Raw genomic sequence first — 20,523 nt, forward strand, 5'->3', positions numbered from 1 at the left:
GTTAGTCTGCATACTCCTCCGAAACGGGTGGACCGATTCTCATGAAATTTTCTGTGTATATCGGGTAGGTCTGAGAATCGGCCAACATCTATTTTTCATATGTACCACGGGCGAAGCCGGGGCGGACCGCTAGTATAATATGATATTAATAATTACCATACTATTATCCTTTCGCATGTCTGAACTGATTCGCATCCAACTAAATATTTTTAAATAATTTAAAGATCATAATGACCAAAATAATTGTTTTTAATTTTATTAAATTATTTTTTTCCTATTTATAGATACGAGAAGTTGTAAATGGCGCCGAAAGTGCGTCCGTCAAAATAATGTCGCAAAGGGGAAGACGCATCAAGTGGGTGCGAAGGAATTATTATTAAATATTTTGTACAATTTTATCGTAGTTTATAAGCAGAGATTTATAATAAATTTATTTTTTATTTATCTGTGTTTTTTATTTATTTACTCCTGATGTATTTGTGAGATTTATTGGTATGTATTTTCAAAGCCTTAAAAGTTGTCACTCAGTCGTTGTAGATTTAATAATAATTATTATTTCTAGAATGACAAGTAGTTAATGTTTTTTTTTAAATTTAAAAATATAATATACCTATAAAGGATAATAATTGAAACAATAAAGATCATTGATATAAAAAAGTCTACCTCCAATATCAACACTACTAGGTATACTGTTATAGTCATGGACGTATAAAAAAAGACGGACGCCGTATTACGAACTAACAACGTGAAGCCACCATAGTAAGCTAGCGATCGTGTAAAGACAATAAACACGCACACACTCTCACCATAGTAAGCTAGTCGGCCGCCATTACGTCGTGAACTACCGACTGATTAACTGCGTCACTGTTTCACAAAAAATATTTAAAATGCCGTCTTGCGTGGTTAAATGGTGTCGCAACAGTACAATTTTAAATAACAAATCACAAGGGATTACATTCCACAGGGAAGCAAGTTATTTCTTTTATGTTTTAATGACAAAATTATTACGGCAAAATTTATAGAAAAAAATACAGCCGCCATTGTCATCAACACAGCTGTTGCCATGGCAACATGGCACACACACATGGATGTTTCGCCGCCATTACTAGGCTTCACTCAATGTTTAGGCGATATACCGTCCGTCTTTTTTTATACGTCCATGGTTATAGTAATAGCACACCTTTTACGAGGTTCTGAATATTTTTACATATTTTAGTAAGGCGCTTTAAATTTTAAAATATTTTGATACTTAGTTCATTCATGTATACCAGTACCTATACCTATTTTGCTATTTTATAAAACATTCTCCATCAATAAAATATTACAATTGAACTGGTTTAAGACTAGAAAATATATTCCTATTGGAATAAACTACTATGTCCGAAAGTCCTTCAATAAAGGAATTGTAAGCGGACTCTCATTTTTTCATTAAAATCCTTTTCTTAAAGAATGAAAGACAAACAACAAAATAATTAATATTTTGACTAAATCATACTCAATTTCAAAGCAGGCAATCTGTAAGATACATTCGATATTCAAAACGATTAGTTTACGATAAATCGTAATGTACCTATGCATGTTTTGTCGTATAGCTACAAGACATACCTCCGTCTGATCGTCAACTCGTATCGATCCGATTTAGTTTGCCCCTACTAAAGATTAACATGTGCGTAATTTTCACTTTCGACTTTGATTCCCAAATGCAGAATAAGTCGAAGACAAATGAGTGTTTATGTGCAAATAGTAAACGTAATGGTTGTACCATTCACATACTTCCCTTTGGTCGTGACATCACGCTTGAACAGCTGAACCGATTTCAATAATGTTTTTTTTTTTTTGTGTTGTACTTACTATCATGAGAATAATTGTCATAATTAAATAAATATTGAAAGCATTAAAATATTTAGTAAATTGTCAGGTAATATCATTTTTGATCAACAATAAGTAGTAATTTAGAAAGAATCTTATTATTATTTCCTACAGATAGTTCCTCGAGAAAGCTTGTAAGAATGTGTAGATAATTTCAAACTCAAATTCAAACATTTATATGTTCAACTAGATTTCCGCCCGCGGCTTCGCCCGCGTTTTCAAAGGAAAACCCGCATAGTTCCCGTTCCCGTGGGATTTCCGGGATAAAACCTATCCTATGTGTTAATCCAAGTTTACCCTCTATATGTGTGCTAAATTTCATTGTAATCGGTTCAGTAGTTTTTACGTGAAAGAGTAACAAACATCCATACAAACTTTCGCCTTTATAATAGTATTAAGATTAGGTTATTTTCCTCTTCAGCTGTTTTTGTGTGACAAAAAAAGCTGATCAGATCTGAATAAAATTTAGTCTGGAGATAGATGTTAAGGTGAATTAGCATAATATGCTTTTACCCTACAATTTACTCAGGCTTATAATTCATATTTTTAATTGCTCCATTAACTATATAGTGAGGTTTACTAAAATATTCAACGAAATATACATCACAGAAACCTTTATTTTAATAATAATCTAATATCAAATATAAAAAGTACCTATTGCACGTAAAAATAAAAGACATTTCAAATTGATACGTATAAAGATAGAAGAATACAAGATGCAATCATAATTTTTAAGCTGAATCAAAAATAATAATTTTTAAGCTGAATAAATTTTTAAACAATTTTTTTATTTCATTTTTTTAACAGATAACAAAAAACATATATATTCGCATCTAAGTGCACCTACACACATTCAAGAATGTACCTACATGAAAACTTAATACGCACGTAACTTATCGTAAAGTAACACTACAAATAATCAACAAAAACTATTGCATAAAAATATCCGAAGACGATAGCTTTATATCATGTCCATGCGAGGTATCGCTGCGTTGTTTTTGAACAATTTGCTGAAGATCATGCTCCTGTACGATAGAAAATATTTTACTTTTCGCTACATTAAGATGGTACGGGGAGAACGTTCTTAAAGTCGCGCCAATGCTGAGTAAAAATGCGTCAACTGGATCTGATGAATCGAAATCAGCTGTTCCAGACGTGTCAGCGAATACTGGAGAAGATTCATGTTCTTGCATATCAATAACTTCGCGCTTTTTCTTCCGCCTTCTCTCTGTTTTTTCCACCTTTGGTTTTATCGGTTCATCTGAATCTTCGCAACTATCACGACCTTCACACGTATCATTCATGTGGTCACTGCCTCTGTCCGAGTCCTCTTCGCTTATATGTACAATGTCTCGGTAGAAAGGCCTCAAGAATGACATCTCTTTCTCATATTTATATTGCTTCCGTCGACTGCCTTTATTGTTTGTTAACTGCCGTAGGATTCGCCGGTACACATCTCTTATATTTATCCATCTGTCTTTGCAATCCGAAGCTGAAAATAAAAAAGAAGTCTATTAGACTTGAAGAAAATTAATCAATTTTGTGAAATTTTAGAACTCATAACTTTTTAAATACAGTAGGTACATACTATAATTTATAATTATTTACAGAATATGTATTTCATAAACCTTGCAATACAATTAATAAAGGCACACATAATAAAAAAAAATATTTATAATTATTATTAAGTCCTATCGCAAATCGAGTAGTAAATGAGTTCGAGTAACCATAGTAGGAACTCGATTACATACAAACAGATAAAAATCGTCAATTATAAAACATACCTGGCCGCTTCAGCTCGTCACCGATCTTTTGCCAAGCAACCTCCCTTGAATTAAAGTCCATATATTTAACATGGTTGTTATCATACAGCACGGGGTTTTCTCTGACGAGTTTTATTAATTTCTTGTCAAATTTTTCGGGCGGCGGGAACATGGCGACGCGGCAACGTCGCACGGTCGTGCGCGTCGTACTCGATGTCGTGGTCGTGAATCGTATTATCGTAACGAGCAAATGAATATAGAATCGGGTTGCCAGACTTGGTGTAAAATTTCCCACATCGCATTTGATATTAGAATATTATTTTTAACTACTTACTTAGGTATGTTATGACTTATGTTGAGATATTTTATGATTTGAACAAGTACTTTTGTAAATTCTTTATGCCTTACTAGATAATAGTTTTAATTCGTGCGTATCATTTTATAGGATTCGGAATACATAATACTTCGGCAGATAAAGTTTTAAAAACCTATTAATACGTATGTTCAGAATAGTTTTAACTTTTAACGATTGTTACCTTAATGAAACAAATAGATAATAATGGTCAATATATCTTGAAATAGAAATAGTAGGCCATATAGACTTATTTTAGTATATTTTTTTTGAAGTAAAACTTCTTTATCGGGGTTGGAAAAAAATTGAGTGTAACATTTTTTCGTTACGCGTGACATTTTTCCGTTACGCTCCATCTTTTTCTTATCCCTACCACGCGTGATTTGACGTATTTCTGTAAAGTTGCATAATATAGTAAATTATTTTTTGAAAAATAAGGTCATAAAGAAGTTTCACTTCTTACGTGTGTACACTACACGCACACATTTTTTTTTTCATAAAATATAACAGTTGATTATAGAAAGCTATTAATCAGTTGTGTATTAAAAAAAAGGTCAGTTTCTTCGAAAATTACTTACCTCTAAAATTAGGAACAGGAAAAGCAATAAACTGGCAACATTGTTTTATTTTGACATTGGACGACTGTTCGTTCTGAAATCCGCCCATAGTTTTGTATGTTTAATTTTAAACAAATTTATTGAATTAAATTCAATCTTAATTCAATAATACCTACTTACAAGCAATGTGCTTTGTTCATATTATTTAGTAGAATTTGATGAATATTTTTAGCCAGATCTAGCAAGATCTGGCTATAAAACGTCTTACCTTTATTTTTTAGCTCAATATCAAACTGATTCATTTTGTACTGGATTGATTAACTAGGTACCTACTTCTCGTAGGTCGTAGAATTCCTCGCAAGGACAATAATATTATTTATATTTCGTAAATTATAGTACGGTCTACGTTTATACTTATTCTAAGAGCTCCTGGTTCTTGGTACTATTTCGTCCAAAGTACCTACTCCCAATCATTATCCATCACGTCATGTCAGCTATAATATTGATTTTTTTCACAGGCAGAAAATTGTAGTGATTATGCATTTTCAAATAGCAAATTGTATAATTTTGCCTTTTGCAGACGTCTTACGTTGTCCGTTTCCCAACTGCATTAGAATTATGCCGAATTCGGATTCAGAAAATTTTAATCAACATAGTTAAGTACTTAGTTACTACTTAGTTAGTTAGGAAATAAAAAAAAAATGTGTGCGTGTACTAGTGTACACACGTAAGAAGTGAAACTTCTTTATGACCTTATTTTTCAAAAAATAATTTACTATATGCAACTTTACAGAAATACGTTGAATCACGCGTGGTAGGGATAAGAAAAAGATGGCGCGTAACGGAAAAATGTCACGCGGAACGAAAATTACCTACACTAAATTTTTTTTCCAACCCTGATAAAGAAGTTTCACTTCAAAAAAACAGTCGCAAAAGTCAAACAACTATAGCAGATGAGCCTATTTTGTTTATTTGCTATTAAAATGGAAAAAAAATTGTTTTTTTTTTTTAAATATAAAACAGCTTTATTACGAATAACATCACAGAATCATCGTCTTAAACATATTTACATAAGATCAGATAAACAATTGACGCATCTTTTTGCGTATTTTTTTACCCCTTCAGTCTATATACCATAGGTAACCTGATTAAACCAGTATTTATTAAAATCGAGTCGATGGCAAGATTGAGTAACAATTTAAAATTACCAGGATATAGATAGCCACATTTATTTCCTGAGATATATAGCCAATTTGTGTGAATTTTCTATGGCCTAACACGTAGTATATTATTATTAGTCTGTGGCCTAACAATTAACCCTGCGTTTATCACTATTCTATATATAACATTTACCTACAATATAAATACAAATAACAACCATAATTTTCTCTGTGACAAATAAAAATCAGTCTGAACAGAAATTCCTTTACCTGCGAAGAAATCGATCATTGAAAAAAATATAAAGTGTACTTATCTAATAACGTCACATGAAAGTGAAATCTTGTCCTTTAAACTTTAAAGCATAGACAAAAACACATATCAGCCCCCCTAGACAAGTGGCTTTCTATTAGCGTAAAGTTCAATAGAATAGATTATGAATGTATGCGATTGACATAATCAATCGTCGTCGTCGTCGTAATCAAACGTCAATCTCATACATTCATAATCTATTCTATTGAACTTTACGCTAATAGAAAGCCACTTGTCTAGGGGGGACTTAAACGAAAGTGCTCTCCAAATTCTATCTATTATCCGTGCTAGTATTTGGTTGGCTGTCCTTTTCCATGATTTGCTGGAGCTCATAGTCCTGGACAATTTGGAATATCTTGCTCTTAGCCTGATTCAAGTAACACGGAGTTAATTTTCTAAGAGTTGAACCTATAGTGATGAGAAACACGTCTAGAGGATCAGACGGGTTTAAATCCTGGAATTCGAAGGTATCATCTCGTTTACTTCGGAACACGGGCTTCATTTCAGTTTCTCGTCCAAAAACTTCTGTCCCAAAAACTTCTACGGGTATTTCTGCCTCGCTAGCTTCTTCCAAATAGTCTGCGTAGTCGTTGGAGCTCATTTCTCGGAAGTAGGGCAGCATGAAGGACAGTTCGTCCTCGTATTTGTAGTTGTAACTCTTTTGGTGCGGGTTGCGGAGCCGGTCCCGGAGCTTTCGACGCATCATGTCACGAATGTTGATCCACCGTGATTTGCATATGCTGGCTGGGAAAGGAAAGATAGTGCGATAAATAGGTTTGTAAGTAAAAAATCCTATTAGAAACATTTAAAGAAGAATACTGTCTAAAGCTGATTGTATGAATATAATTTTTTTCAAGCATTGGAACTCACAGGAATTGGTGGTTCAAATTAACACATTTCGTCTTAGGAGTAATCCTACTAATATTATAAATGCGAAAGTTTGTGAGGATGGGATTGATGTGTATGTGTATGTTTGTTATTTTTTCACGCAAATACTACTGAACCGATTATAATGAAAATTAGCACACATATAGAGGGTAACTTAATGGATTAACACATAGGATAGGTTTTATTCCGGAAATCCCATGGGAACGGGAACTATGCGGGATTTCCTTTGAAATCATGGGCGAAGCCGCGGGCGAAAAGCTATATAAAATCTCATTACCAATAGTAGGTCAACAATTAAATTTTATAAATAAACAGAGATAATATTTATTCTTAGCAAAAATATTGACATATAAACACACAGTAAAACCACAGAACAGTAAAAACCCATTCATCATTCTAAATTATAATAATTTATGTCATTGAGGTCAAAATTCAATGTCAATTCAAAAATTTATAGATTTTTTATTATTATTTATATTTATCGCGTTCAACGTTATTCAATGTAAACAAGTAAATTGCACGTTTAACATATCTACATTACATATTTTCAGAACACTCTAAACGGGCGAATGAATTTGGATGCAATTTGAGTTTGGGAGAGACCAGTGACTACGGCTAAACTAGCTATTTAGAATCTAGCTCTTTTAATAAATAACGTAGGTACTTACAGTACTCCCAAATTAATAATGCGCATGCAGATCTTCCCTAATTGTCGTATTTCCAGAAACACCCTAATCATTGAATCGGAAGAGCCCTGAACAATGCACTTGCATTTTGTACCTTGTTCGAAAGAAATAGGAGTCAATTATTTAATTGACAGTCATACACAATCAAAAACAATTCGGGCAACAAGGGGGATTCGGGGACAAGTCAAAAATCCTTCAGTCGTCTTTAATCTTTATATTATCTTGGTGGTGACCGCACGTATTCTCTCTGTGTGGAATTATATAGAGCTGCTGTTACATACCCTTCTTGATTTTGTTTTCAAAGTTGAAATTCCCGATAAAATTAAAATGAAATTAAAGAGCATAATGAAAGTTCTGATCAATCAACGATGTCAGAAATAGAGATAATCCCTGATTCTGATTATTTTATTGTAATAATTGTAATATTGTTTTGGAATGATCAGTACCTACTGTAAATACTTTTGAACTGAGATTTTAATGCTTAGATTTCTACGATTTTTAAAATGTTATTTTAACCTTCTTTTCATCCATCATTACACCAGCTTCAGAAAGACACTTTAATAGTTCTAAGTATAGAATTTTCCAAGTAAATCAATCCAACAAATATTTATTCTCAATCGTGTAACTTATTCTCGCTATTTACATACATGGAATTATCTAAACAAATTTCGTTACTTATCTCTTTTAGCACAAAACTCATAATTCTACTAAACTATGCATGAAAAAAATACATTTAATGATTTAACCACTCTATGTACATATCGTCTTCGGACGCTCGAGGAATATGATAGCTGTTGCCGAACAGTGACGAAGCTTTCTATGCGCATTATCAGTTTGGGATTACTGTAGACACACTATAGATACCTATGGGAATTGTATTTTTGTTACCTACTACCTGCGTCGATACCTTCCAAAAAATACTTAGGATAATAATAATTAACCCTTATTAAAACGCTGGGAGCTATACTTCCCACGTCTCAGATTGAAGTAAATCGTGTTTTATTTTTATATGCTTAAACCTAATGCAGTGTAATATTTATCTACGCAATCTTAACATTTCAGAGAACTTTTTTTCATGGAAACACTTTTCAGAGAATTATTACTTGTCATGGTAAACACACGTCAAAGTCAGGTGACGTGATTTTGCAGCCGAAAACGACCGTTATTTTTTAGTTTTTGGTGTAGTGCTCAAAAAAAATTAGATACGTAGATTTGAGTTCTAGCTATGTAAACTAGACTATATTACGGTTGCGTGAAACGTAAAAATATGCCCAGAATCTTTCGTTTATACCTTGGTAGAGTCGATTGAAATTAAGTCTTTAAGTGGGAAGATATCATCCCAGTGTTCGTCACTGCACACGACATTCGGAAATTCTATATATAAAATCTGTGTGTCTAAAAAATCTTTTTTAGTTGGTATAAGCAACTTATTTATTGTTATTCGTTATTTCCTGATCAGATAATTAGAAATCTTAACTCAATACATTAGTATTTACCTATTGTTTTTATTTTGTTTTAGAAAAATGCCATTTTTATGTTGAAGTCATTCATTTTTCAATTCCCGAATTCTTCCCTCAGTAAAATAAACTTGCATTGATGAGTACTTTCACCTCCTTTATTAAAAAACTTGATCTTTATAATTTTTTACGATAACATTAAATTCACAAGTGGAGTCAGGGCAACTAACTAGTGTTTTAAAATATTGATGTCTGGAATGGACACTGGGAGCTATAGTTCCCACCTATCCAAACTTTTTACAAGAGAGAACAGATGACGGGAAATACTTCCCACCGAAAAAAGGGTACTTCCCCCCCACTAACCCCTTTTTTGTGTGTATTTTTGAAATCTACGACCCAAAATTACCCAGGAACGTATCTTACTTTTTTGTTAGCTCCTCCACAGGCTCGCGTTTGAATAAGGGTTAAATGAGGTAAGTAACTTCATAAGCTACACATTTTTAAAAACTATCGTAATTTTAACAAAATAGGTATCTGTATTACGACTCACTAAAATGATAATATTAGAGCATTGAGATAATATTATGTACTACGTAGGTACATAATATTATCTCAATGTATCAGAGCTACCTATCTATTTCTATTAAAATTAAACTTTATGTAGGATAATAATAATTAAATGAGGTACCTAGGTAACTTTAAAGTTACACATTTTTAAAAACTATCGTAATTTTATCAAAATAGGTATTTAGTTAAGCACCTATCTGAATTACGACTCACTGAGCTACCTATTTATTTCAATTAAAATTAAACTTTATAAGTACTTAAACATAATTTTTACGAATGAATGAATATTAATTATTTTTATATCAAAACACCTATAATATAGTTTCGTAATAAATGATAAGTTGATTTATAATTACCTGGCCTATTTAGCGCGTCGCCGATTTTTTGCCAAACAACTTCTCTATTGTCAAAGTCTAGGTATTTCTTATGCTTCGTGTTGTATAGTATTGGATTATCCTTTACTAGTTGCAGCAATTTTAAATCCAATGTTTTATTAAACGGCAGAGGCATCGTGACCCGGCGATCGTGATGTATAGCACTGACGCGACGACTCCGACATGGGAAAGTGACACAGACCGGCAACGCCGCACGCAAACAATAAGTTTTAATTAGCATTCATTTGGATTTATTCATTAGTTACCTCTATAATCACGTCCTATCGTTCACTTATCATTTATCTTTCAGTGTATTTCATTGTTTGTGGTGTTAAATTACATAACGAAACTTGGCGGGAAAGAATTCGTCGGAACGGCAACGCCGCGCGACCCGTCACGCGTCCGATACGGGACCGACCACACCTAAAGATTGAATGAAGCTATGCGATTTTGGAACTTATGCGCTTCAAAATATAGGTTTTACTGCGAAAATTATAACTATAGATGTCTAAATAATATAATCAAATTCATATTTACGTGATGATAACGAACCTACTACAATGATTTTAAGTTATTTTATTATCCATAAATTATATTTTTATGTATAGATGAGCAGAATCGCAACTTATGTTAAGACGGTTCCGCTTTTACCCCATATGTAGTACCCACTAATTGCATACATTTCAGTTAGTAGATTTGAAATGTTTAATATTTAAGTACCATACGTACGTACGTACGTACGGTTTTTTTCATAAATGATATGAATAAAATAGGTAACATATTTCAAAAATTTTATTTACAATAATAACGACACAATATAATGAAAACAAACTTAGTTGTCTGTTCCAAAAACTTACGCATTTTATATGAAACTTTTCATGATCATCTTCAACAAATTCTAACAAAGTACAATTATGTATTACGTTTCAATTGATATCACATTTCAACCAGAGGAACACTAATATTTACTCAAAAATAAACAAATACAACTTTATCAAAATTTTAAATACACAGGAAAGTGTCAATAGTTTCACTTTTTCTTTCTTGTCCAATTTTATTAAACAATATGTACACTTTCATTGCTTCCTAGCGCCTTGGTACCATGAACCGATTTTAAATCTTTCCTATATCAATATTAAAAATATTTGTTTTATTTCAGTTGCTCCATTATGATTTCGGTAGACGCACCTTTAGATTCCTCCTCTTGCTGTTGAACAATTTGAAGCAAATCATGTTCCTGTACGATTGAAAATATCTTCGTCTTTGCAATATTTAAATGATAAGGAGAGAATGTCTTTAAAGTAGCACCAATACTAAGTAAGAATGTATCGATAGAATCGGATGTGTCAAATTCGGATGTATCATTGAAAGACACTGATTCAAATTCATGTATATCGTCAAACTCTCTTTTCCTTATTTTCTTCATTTTAGGCTTTTTCTTCAAAGGTTCCTCAGAGTATTCCCTATCAGCTGCGAAATCACACTCAAAGTTCACCTCGTCATCGCATGTTTCACCAACAAAATTAACATCTTTAAAGTACGGCCTCATAAACGACATTGAACTTTCATATTTATATTTTTTATGTTGACCACGTTTTTGGGACAGACGTAGTAGCCGTCTGTATGCATCACGGATGTGCACCCATCTGGTTTTGCAATCTGCCGCTGAAGAGAGGAAAAATAATTTGTTATAATATTATGAAAGGAGATAACAATAATTAAATTAACAATATGATTCGAGCGAGCATCTACTTTAAATTAAGAAAAAATATTACATAATACATATTAAACATATTTTATGTACGGTTATAGTTGTATACGTAGTATATTATTATTAGTCTGTGTTTATAGTTATCGACATTTCTTCTTTCTTCGTTTAAACTCAAAAATAATAAATTTAAATAAAAATAAATAAATACATAAATAAAAATATTTTTACTTATCAGACAATTCTTATCATTAAAATTAAAGCAGACTATAATAATTTATTACATTCCACCTCAGATTATTCCACAGAATTATTCAAAAGTGTTAATAGGACAAAACCAGCGATATCGTGAAGATATCATTTGACATACCGGGTCTTTTTAATTCATCTCCTATTTTCTGCCATACGACTGTCCGAGCGTTAAAGTCCATGTAATTGGGGCAATTATAATCATAAAGCACTGGATTTTCTTTTACCAGTTGCATTAATTTTAAATCGAATTTCTCACTGTACAACATGACTGAGTTTGTTGGTAGCTATCGGACGACAGTCGCGTATCGTGACATAGTCGTTTATCGGTTCGTATGTCAAATTGACAGCTAGTATTGCTAGTCATATCAAAATGATCAATCTAAAATGTTGGAGATTTAATGTTTATTGGACTCGTTGTAGTTCTAAAATATTATATTTCCACTAGCGGTACGCCCCGGCTTCGCCCTTGGTACATATTTACGTTTTCCGAGATAAAATTTAAAGCCTATACGGATTCGGAAGAATCCTTCTAAGTTATTGGTAAATAAATTTAGAAATCGGTCCAGTAGTTTTTGAGCCTATTCAATACAAACATACAAAAATACAAAGGTTTCCTCTATATATAATATTAGTATAGATATAGATAAACTTCATTAAAAGTTTTTTATAGAGCATAAATAACTAAAAAGAAGGAAAAATGATAGAGGCCATATTAAATATAATATACATAAAGTTTAAATGCTTCTTATGTATTGTTGGAAAAGTTAAGAGGCTTAATAAAATTCTTATTATCTTTCAAAGAAAATCTATATAATTTATTAAAAAAATCACCGTATTTCATTAACCTTTTCACTGGCATCTCATGATAATTAAAATTATTAAATAGGTAGGTATATGAAATATTTTATTTTTCTGATATAATGTTATTTAATTTGTTTGCTTACAAACGGTTCTATATTTATTAAATAATTGTTAAATATTAATAATTGAGATTTAGTCCAGTATGGATAAAGGGGGCATTGTAAATATTTAGATAGCAATATTTCGTTAAACGTCAAATGCGTGTGTCAGTGGAAAATGGCAATCAATCTGTGGCACGTCTTGCGCTTCTGCATTCACTGCGGTCTGCGTGAAATAGACAATAGTCGCAAATCTCAGTCGACGAGCTTAGTGTTTTTTTGGTTGTGTGCAAAATTTATTTATTTTCGTTTGTTTTTTCAACAATTATTGTTATTTCAAACTCTTTGGTTGTGTTGTGTTACTTGTGTTTTTAGTGTCGTGAGGCATTGTGGTGGTTGGTACTTTAATCTAATGTAATTAATATCAACATCCAAGATGCCTGTGTTTCATACCAAGATAATCGAAAGTATTTTAGAGCCGGTCGCTCAACAGGTGAGTCAATAAATTTTATTTTTAGTCTTTATCTAGATGTATTAATTGGACTAGGTTGAAAGGTTTATGGCAAGCTCTATTTTAATAAAAAAGTTTTAAAAAGTTCACATTGTTATTCGGTCTTGAGTTTCTGGGACACAAAGTGCTGTGCGTCGTTTTAAAAACTGTGAAAAGTGCTCGAGTTTGTTTATAATAGAATGATCTTTTAATATTTATGACGACATAGCAGTTGTATTATGTCATCGATATTAACGCGAGAATCACGGAGAAATCACTATATTCGGCATTGACGCGAACTTGTAGGCAGTAAAAGTTACCTCGCACGATACTCCTATTTAGTGTATGTATAAAGTTGATTCCAATGCTATTTTATTTATAACTAGCGGTCCGCCCCGGCTTCGCCCGTGGTACATGTTTACGTTTTCTCTACATAAAAACCATCCTCGTACTTCAAGAAATATAATAAAAAAAGAATTATCGAAATCGGTTCAGCCGTTCTCGAGTTATGCGCTTACCAACACATTTTGTGATCCATTTTTATATATAAGAAGAAGAAGATAAATCATTAGGGATTTTATGTATACTAAACTAACAAAAAATATTTATAAAAATGTTTATTTGGTTAAAATGATTAATTCACAAGACGTTATGATAGGTAAATGAATCGAGTTTATTAACTTTAAATACTTATTCTTTTGCTACCTTTTAAGTGTAAGGAATTAAATAATTCTACATACAAATGTTTTAAATCATCTTACTATTAAATAGGCAAATTATTTAATCATTTTGTTTATGACATAGCTTAATTACAAATCCAATAAGAATTTAATCAATGTTCATAGAAGAATGAGTCATACCTATTCACTGTGTCCGCAACAGTCATGTTAATAGAACCCAAAATTAATGTATTTGAAATATTTAACAGTATCTACAATAGTAATACAGTTGAAAATGTTTATTGATTATATATAAAAATGAATCGCAAAATGTGTTGGTAAGCGCATAACTCGAGAACGGCTGAACCGATTTCGATAATTCTTTTTTTATTATATTCCTTGAAGTACGAGGATGGTTTTTATGTAGAGAAAACGTAAACATATACCACGGGCGAAGCCGGGGCGGACCGCTAGTTGATTATGAAAACTAAGAATATAATTAACACGTTCAGTACGGCATCGGGTCGAAAACACCTGAAGTGAACTATTCGCGCGGGCCGGAGAGAGATTTCTATTGCTATCGCATGGGCCGGGGTAGTTTACTTTAGGATTTTTTGTAGTGAGAGTGTGACAGATATATTGACTGGTATTCTGCCACTAAATAGTACCCATAAAAGGAAAAATATTGTATCGGATCTTAAAGACCTGATACGGCCTGCAAAGAAATTTTGTCCTTGCAGGACGGATATCAGATCTAAAAGACCCGATGCCTGATAACCCGATAGCCGGCCCTTGGTGACAGGTCAGTTAATAGTGATGTGCATAATAATTAGACGTTGCGATATTGTATTGATATCTATTATTATATATCTAACAAAATTTTACGATTATGATGCGGCAATGGTAGCCGTGGTTGAGATTTTTGTTAGTTAGAAAAAACATTTTTTACAAAGAGAAAAACAAATTTTGGAAAATAGATTTTACATTTTTATAGTGATTCCAAGAACTTTTTGATTCACCCTCGTATTATCATAACTGTTATAATGAAGCGCATACTGTTTTTGAGGTAAAAATAAATTGATTTTTTTTAATTATATAGTCGATTCATTTGACATCACTAGCGATCATATTCACTAGTGCCGGGATCAGGTGTATAAGATCCTATAATTTTACTACTAATTTAACCTCCTTTAATGATATTTTTTTCAAAAACGGGTCTAATGTTGTTATGCAGTGATTCAATAACAATACATTTCAAGAAAGAATATTCAAAAAAGTCTTCAACTGGATGACAGATTTGATTTTAATGTCAAAAGGTGTAACAGGTCCTTTCCACCTGATGCCGGCCGTAAATGAAGTTCACCAACAGGTCTTGTAAGCCCTATGCCGGCCCAACGATAAGTTGCCAAAATCGGGCCCCGTCTTGAACGTGTTAACTCAGTAAGCTCTTGTAACAAGAATTTCTTTCTAAATAAATAACTAATATAATTTTAAATATTTTTAAAATTATATTATTTATTTATTTAGAAAGCGTACACTTCAGCTGACAATCTTGACTATTCATACACTTAACAATATTTTACATTATTAAAACACATGTTGCGATAAAACCAACCAAACTGTATACATATAGCATTGCTAGTTCACTATTTTATAACCTAACATGGATAATATTATTTACTAGCTGTGCCCCGCGGTTTCACCTGCATTGCTCTGCTCCTGTTGATCTTAGCATGTTGATAAATAGGCTATCTAACACCGAAAGAATTATTTAAATCGGACCAGTAGTTCCTGAGATTAGCGCGTTCAAACAAACAAACAAACTCTTCCACTTTATAATATTAGTATAGATATAACACTTAATACTAATGTTAGGCAGAATATGAACGTTAAGCAGGATAGGAAAAGGATACTTACATTTAATCCCTAGTGTATTTAGGAATGCGAGTTCTATCTATATATTCAAAATGAATCGCTTTTTATGTTGCTAAGTGTAAAACTTTAGAATGGCTCAACCAATTCGGCATTTTTTTTTTGTTAAGACACAAGGAAGGTTCTTATGGAGAGACAAAACAGGGGCAATAGGGCAGAACAACCTCTGCAGAGGCAGCTTGTTACCAATATCATTGTTGAGCAACGAGCCTGTTGAAATAATCCAAACTCAATTCAAATTTCACTGTGACATGAGAGAATAGGGAAATGCTAGTCATTATGTTCATTTGTCTGTCTTCAATGTTGCTTCTGGAAAAATAAATTGTGATGTTTTTTTAACAAAAATGTTATACTATTCTAACTTCTAAAATGCAGATGCTTAGTATTTAGTTTTTAGGCAATGAAATGCCTTAACTAACTACATATTATTATACTTAAATGCCATATTTAAGTATTTCAATTTTATTAATATAAAGAAAGTTAAAAAAATAATGCCACTAGTATCTTATCTATCTTCTATATAACTATTATAAAGCTGAAGAGTTTGTTTGTTTGAACACGCTAATCTCAGGAACTATTCCGGTCCGATTTGAAAAATTCTTTTGGTGTTAGATAGCCATTTATCTAGGAAGGCTGAAGCTATATATCATTACGCTAAGATCAACAGGAGCGGAGTTACGCGAGAAAAACCGCGGGGCGCAGCTAGTGTGGATATATACCTACTCCCCACATAAATAAATAAATATTTCAGGACAATTTTCACACACGGCACAATCTAATCCCATACTAAGCTTTCTCTTGTGTTATAGAAACCAGATGGCTGATAAACATACATATAGTTATATGTATAATTTTAAATAAATACTTATATAGATAATTAACACCCAGACACAGAGCAAATAAATATGTTCATCTCACAAATATTTGCCCCGGGTGGGAATCGAACCCACAACCTTTGGCTTGGAAGGCAGGGCCACTACATTTCTCATAATATAATGGTCTATCGCCAATAAACAATAATCAGCTTATAGCATGCAGGAAGCTGTCAGGACTTAAATGAAGTCATCTTGAGTAAGGGTTAATGATCCGTTGCAATGAATAGCTTTATGTTATTTCAATAACACATATTTAATGTGTTTATTTTGTGTACATAGCTGTTGTTAAAATTTGTACCTTATAAGAGGAAATGTTTTTTTTGTGATGATGAAATTTATAATCAATGTATAGTTTTAATTTTAGTTTACTATTAGAAATATTTATTCTGATGGAATTATTAAAAACCAACTGGGCCGTGATTTCAAACAAACACTGTCAGAAAAATTTATTGATCGAATCTGTTGCTAAATATAAAATTAACAAGTTTGGAGATGAATTTAAATAAAAGTAATCTGTTCTAAATTACTTAATTTAATGTGAGTTGGAAAAATGCAGAATGAAATATTATAATGTATTTATTGGAGCAAAATTTCAAAAGATTTAGCAATAACATGTAGTCAGATTTCATTTGTTTATAATTAAAGAAACTTTAAATGTAAACAAGTACGCAAAAGTTTTACGGAAATCTTTTCACCGACGCTCGAAAACTCCTTTCACTATAAAGAAAGTTAAGAATATCATAGTTACACATTGTCTTTTGTGCCTCGATTATTGAGTACAATAGCACTTAATATATAAAATTAAGCCACATTAACAGCATCATTATGATGCCGAGTTTTTAGGTCGCTCTGCCTGCACTACGTCGCATTATGACGTTCCTCTTTACGTACATATTTTATTTGAAGACTTGCGGAATTTTAAAGCATTTCACTGTAGTGAGGTGATTCGTTGTTTTGATTTGTGTTTCTTTGATGGTGAGTTTATAGGCATGAAAATGTATTTTTATACTCTGTTTATAACTAATTTATCTATACTAATATTATTATAAAGAGGAAAAGTTTGTATGTATGTATGTATGTATGGTTTTCACGCATAAACTACTAGACTGATTTTGATGAAATTTGGCACAGATAATCTTTAGACCCTGAGAAAGAACATAGGCTACCTTTTATTGCGAAATATGTACCACGGGCGAAGCCGGGGCGGACCGCTAGTAAATTTATAAAGGTAATAATAACTTTAACTAGGTATATTATTACGTTATTACTGCTGAAGGGATTAGTATATTTGAATTAATAGATGTACAATAAATCTTAGAAATGTGTATCACAATGCTCTTACGAGCTTATCGCCACAGATAATACAATGCTGTGTGTCGCGTATTTTTCATTATCAAAATTCCTCCAAAAATCTGTTCAGCGTTGCCGGCGTAAGACCAAAAACATACAGAGGTACTTTCGCATAGTTAACATTAGCTAATTAGTAACTATGAATATTAAATCTGTAAGTTAACAGCGCTATCAATAATATCATAAGTGTAGAGATGATAGGTACAATTTGTTAAACTTTCGGTTTAGTTAATAATTTGGCACTTACAATGTTACTACATAAAACCATGCTGATTTATTATACACTACAAATTGAGTATAGACTCACTCAGAATAAAGAAGCGGGCATAGCAAAATATATTTTCACATACACAAATTTAAAAGCTTTTTATTTAGGGCGTGTTGACATCCGGTCTTGTGAAATATTGGCGTATTCGCCCTTCGCGTGACGGATGTGGGCAGCAAAGGTTATATAATGTTCTAATGTAATGGAGAAGTTTGTTTGTTTGTACAGGAAAATATAGGGAACTGAAATGGGTTTATGAAGATGGGTCAGGAAATGTTTAGCATAGGGCTACAGTATTCACGTGCAATATGAATATGGAGATTAGGGTTGTCAATATCACACAATAATATGGAACAATATTTAATATTCTTTACTTCTTTACTATGTTTACTTTATAATATAAATTATAAATGGGCATGTAGGTACTGTTTAAAAAGTCTTCACTTCCTTAATAGTCCATTGAATGAGTCCCTCCAAGGGGGGCCTAGAGTGCGTGAGTTAGTAACGTAAGATGTTTCTTCGGAAACATGTCAAGAGTCCCTAGGTAATAAACATACTAAAACCCCGGGCCACTAGGAGGAGCCCCGGAGTGGGGGGAGGGGGGAAATGGGTCCATTTTTTCATTTTTCGCTTAAATCTCAAAAACGGTACATGTTAGAGAAAAACTTTCAAGGAAAAGTTGCAAGGCCATAAAATTATCTACAAGTTGTACCTACATCATTTTTTCCTATATCCTACCGTTTCTGAGTTATACGCAGTAAAACATGATTTTGGCTCAAACAATTTCCACATCAATCGATCAAAAAATATTTCTTTCTTCCAAAAAACTCAAATGTGCAACTTGTGACCGGTACTGATAGATTGCTCTTAATTTGGTCTATAATTGGTAAAATAAACACATTCCTCCATGGAAGCCTTTAGGAGGAATCGATTGTCAAAATATTATATTAGGGTAGTTTTAGTTACTGAACTTGATCTTTTTATTTTTTTCTTCCAAAAAACTCAAAAGTGCAACTTGTGACCGGTACAGATAGATTGCTCATAATTGGGTCTATCATTGATAAAAATACCAGATTCCACCACGGAGGCGTTTACGGGGAATTGAATTTTATCAGGGTAGTTACGATACATGAACTTTTTATTTTTTTCTTCCAAAAAACTCAAAAGTGCAACTTGTGACCGGTACAGATAGATTGCTCATAATTAGGTCTATCATTGATAAAAATACCAGATTCCACCATGGAGGCGTTTACGGGGAATTTGAGTTTTATTAGGGTAGTTACGATACTTGAACTTTTTAACTAACTACCTTAATAAAATTCAATTCCCCGTAAACGCCTCCATGGTGGAATCTGGTATTTTTATCAATGATAGACCTAATTATGAGCAATCTATCTGTACCGGTCACAAGTTGCACTTTTGAGTTTTTTGGAAGAAAAAAAATAAAAAGTTCAAGTATCGTAACTACCCTAATAAAATTCAATTCCCCGTAAACGCCTCCGTGGTGGAATCTAGTATTTTTATCAATGATAGACCTAATTATGAGCATTCTATCTGTACCGGTCACAAGTTGCACTTTTGAGTTTTTTGGAAGAAAAAAATAAAAAGATCAAGTTCAGTAACTCAAACTACCCTAATATAATATTTTGACAATCGATTCCTCCTAAAGGCTTCCATGGAGGAATGTGTTTATTTTACCAATTATAGACCTAATTAAGAGCAATCTATCAGTACCGGTCACAAGTTGCACTTTTGAGTTTTTTGGAAGAAAAAAATAAAAAGATCAAGTTCAGTAACTCAAACTACCCTAATATAATATTATGACAATCGATTCCTCCTAAAGGCTTCCATGGAGGAATGTGTTTATTTTACCAATCATAGACCTAATTAAGAGCAATCTATCAGTACCGGTCACAAGTTGCACTTTTGAGTTTTTTTGGAGAAAAAAAATAAAAAGTTCAAGTATCGTAACTACCCTAATAAAAATCAATTCCCCGTAAACGCCTCCGTGGTGGAATCTGGTATTTTTATCAATGATAGACCCAATTATGAGCAATCTATCTGTACCGGTCACAAGTTGCACTTTTGAGTTTTTTGGAAAAAAAAAATA

General features: G+C 32.5%; 5 protein-coding genes across 8 annotated transcripts in view; 2 read left to right on the plus strand and 3 right to left on the minus strand.

The window, feature by feature from the left end:
• The window catches only part of LOC149477588 (uncharacterized), a 70,081-nt gene extending 69,637 nt beyond the window's left edge, over positions 1 to 444 (plus strand). For all 4 annotated transcript variants that reach the window (XM_089710411.1, XM_089710410.1, XM_089710412.1 and 1 more), the window contains one exon: positions 285 to 444. In XM_089710411.1, coding sequence (XP_089566537.1) covers positions 285 to 380 — 96 coding nt within the window. In that variant the 3' untranslated portion in view covers positions 381 to 444. The remainder of the gene's footprint in view (positions 1 to 284) is intronic.
• Positions 445 to 2,477: 2,033 nt separating this feature from the next.
• Positions 2,478 to 3,878, minus strand: LOC149477590 (uncharacterized). The gene is made up of 2 exons (XM_089710122.1): positions 3,654 to 3,878; positions 2,478 to 3,361 (listed from the first exon to the last, which is right to left on the minus strand). The coding sequence occupies exons 1-2, from the start codon at positions 3,802 to 3,804 to the stop codon at positions 2,799 to 2,801; spliced, it is 714 nt and encodes a 237-aa protein (XP_089566248.1). The 5' UTR covers positions 3,805 to 3,878; the 3' UTR covers positions 2,478 to 2,798.
• A 2,380-nt stretch (positions 3,879 to 6,258) lies between these two features.
• LOC149477591 (uncharacterized) lies at positions 6,259 to 10,384 on the minus strand. Its single transcript, XM_089710303.1, has 2 exons — positions 9,966 to 10,384; positions 6,259 to 6,755 (listed from the first exon to the last, which is right to left on the minus strand). Exons 1-2 carry the CDS (start codon positions 10,222 to 10,224, stop codon positions 6,283 to 6,285), a joined length of 732 nt encoding a protein of 243 aa, XP_089566429.1. The 5' UTR covers positions 10,225 to 10,384; the 3' UTR covers positions 6,259 to 6,282.
• Positions 10,385 to 10,766: 382 nt separating this feature from the next.
• LOC149477592 (uncharacterized) lies at positions 10,767 to 12,240 on the minus strand. The gene is made up of 2 exons (XM_089710438.1): positions 12,062 to 12,240; positions 10,767 to 11,648 (listed from the first exon to the last, which is right to left on the minus strand). The coding sequence occupies exons 1-2, from the start codon at positions 12,207 to 12,209 to the stop codon at positions 11,134 to 11,136; spliced, it is 663 nt and encodes a 220-aa protein (XP_089566564.1). The 5' UTR covers positions 12,210 to 12,240; the 3' UTR covers positions 10,767 to 11,133.
• An 804-nt stretch (positions 12,241 to 13,044) lies between these two features.
• Vinc (vinculin) overlaps positions 13,045 to 20,523 on the plus strand; it is a 54,925-nt gene continuing 47,446 nt past the window's right edge. The window contains exon 1 of the mRNA XM_089710419.1: positions 13,045 to 13,335. Within this exon, the coding sequence (XP_089566545.1) occupies positions 13,279 to 13,335 (57 nt within the window). The 5' untranslated portion in view covers positions 13,045 to 13,278. The remainder of the gene's footprint in view (positions 13,336 to 20,523) is intronic.

This window comes from Colias philodice, chromosome 24 (genome assembly GCF_061535455.1).
Source record: "Colias philodice isolate Cphi_HAF_F1 chromosome 24, ilColPhil1 Martin Lab GWU primary, whole genome shotgun sequence".
Taxonomy (NCBI): Eukaryota; Metazoa; Arthropoda; class Insecta; order Lepidoptera; family Pieridae; genus Colias; species Colias philodice.

What these genes read in the sequence shown, in the direction of transcription:
- LOC149477591 (XM_089710303.1), bottom strand. Translation starts at nt 10,224, where the DNA reads ATGCTAATTAAAACTTATTGTTTGCGTGCGGCGTTGCCGGTCTGTGTC. An exon ending in CGACGCGCTAAATAGGCCAG is followed by an intron (nt 6,756 to 9,965) that starts GTAATTATAAAT and finishes TTCCTTTCCCAG; the next exon opens with CCAGCATATGCAAATCACGG.
- LOC149477592 (XM_089710438.1), bottom strand. Translation starts at nt 12,209, where the DNA reads ATGTTGTACAGTGAGAAATTCGATTTAAAATTAATGCAACTGGTAAAA. An exon ending in AGATGAATTAAAAAGACCCG is followed by an intron (nt 11,649 to 12,061) that starts GTATGTCAAATG and finishes TCCTCTCTTCAG; the next exon opens with CGGCAGATTGCAAAACCAGA.
- LOC149477590 (XM_089710122.1), bottom strand. Translation starts at nt 3,804, where the DNA reads ATGTTCCCGCCGCCCGAAAAATTTGACAAGAAATTAATAAAACTCGTC. An exon ending in TGACGAGCTGAAGCGGCCAG is followed by an intron (nt 3,362 to 3,653) that starts GTATGTTTTATA and finishes TTTTATTTTCAG; the next exon opens with CTTCGGATTGCAAAGACAGA.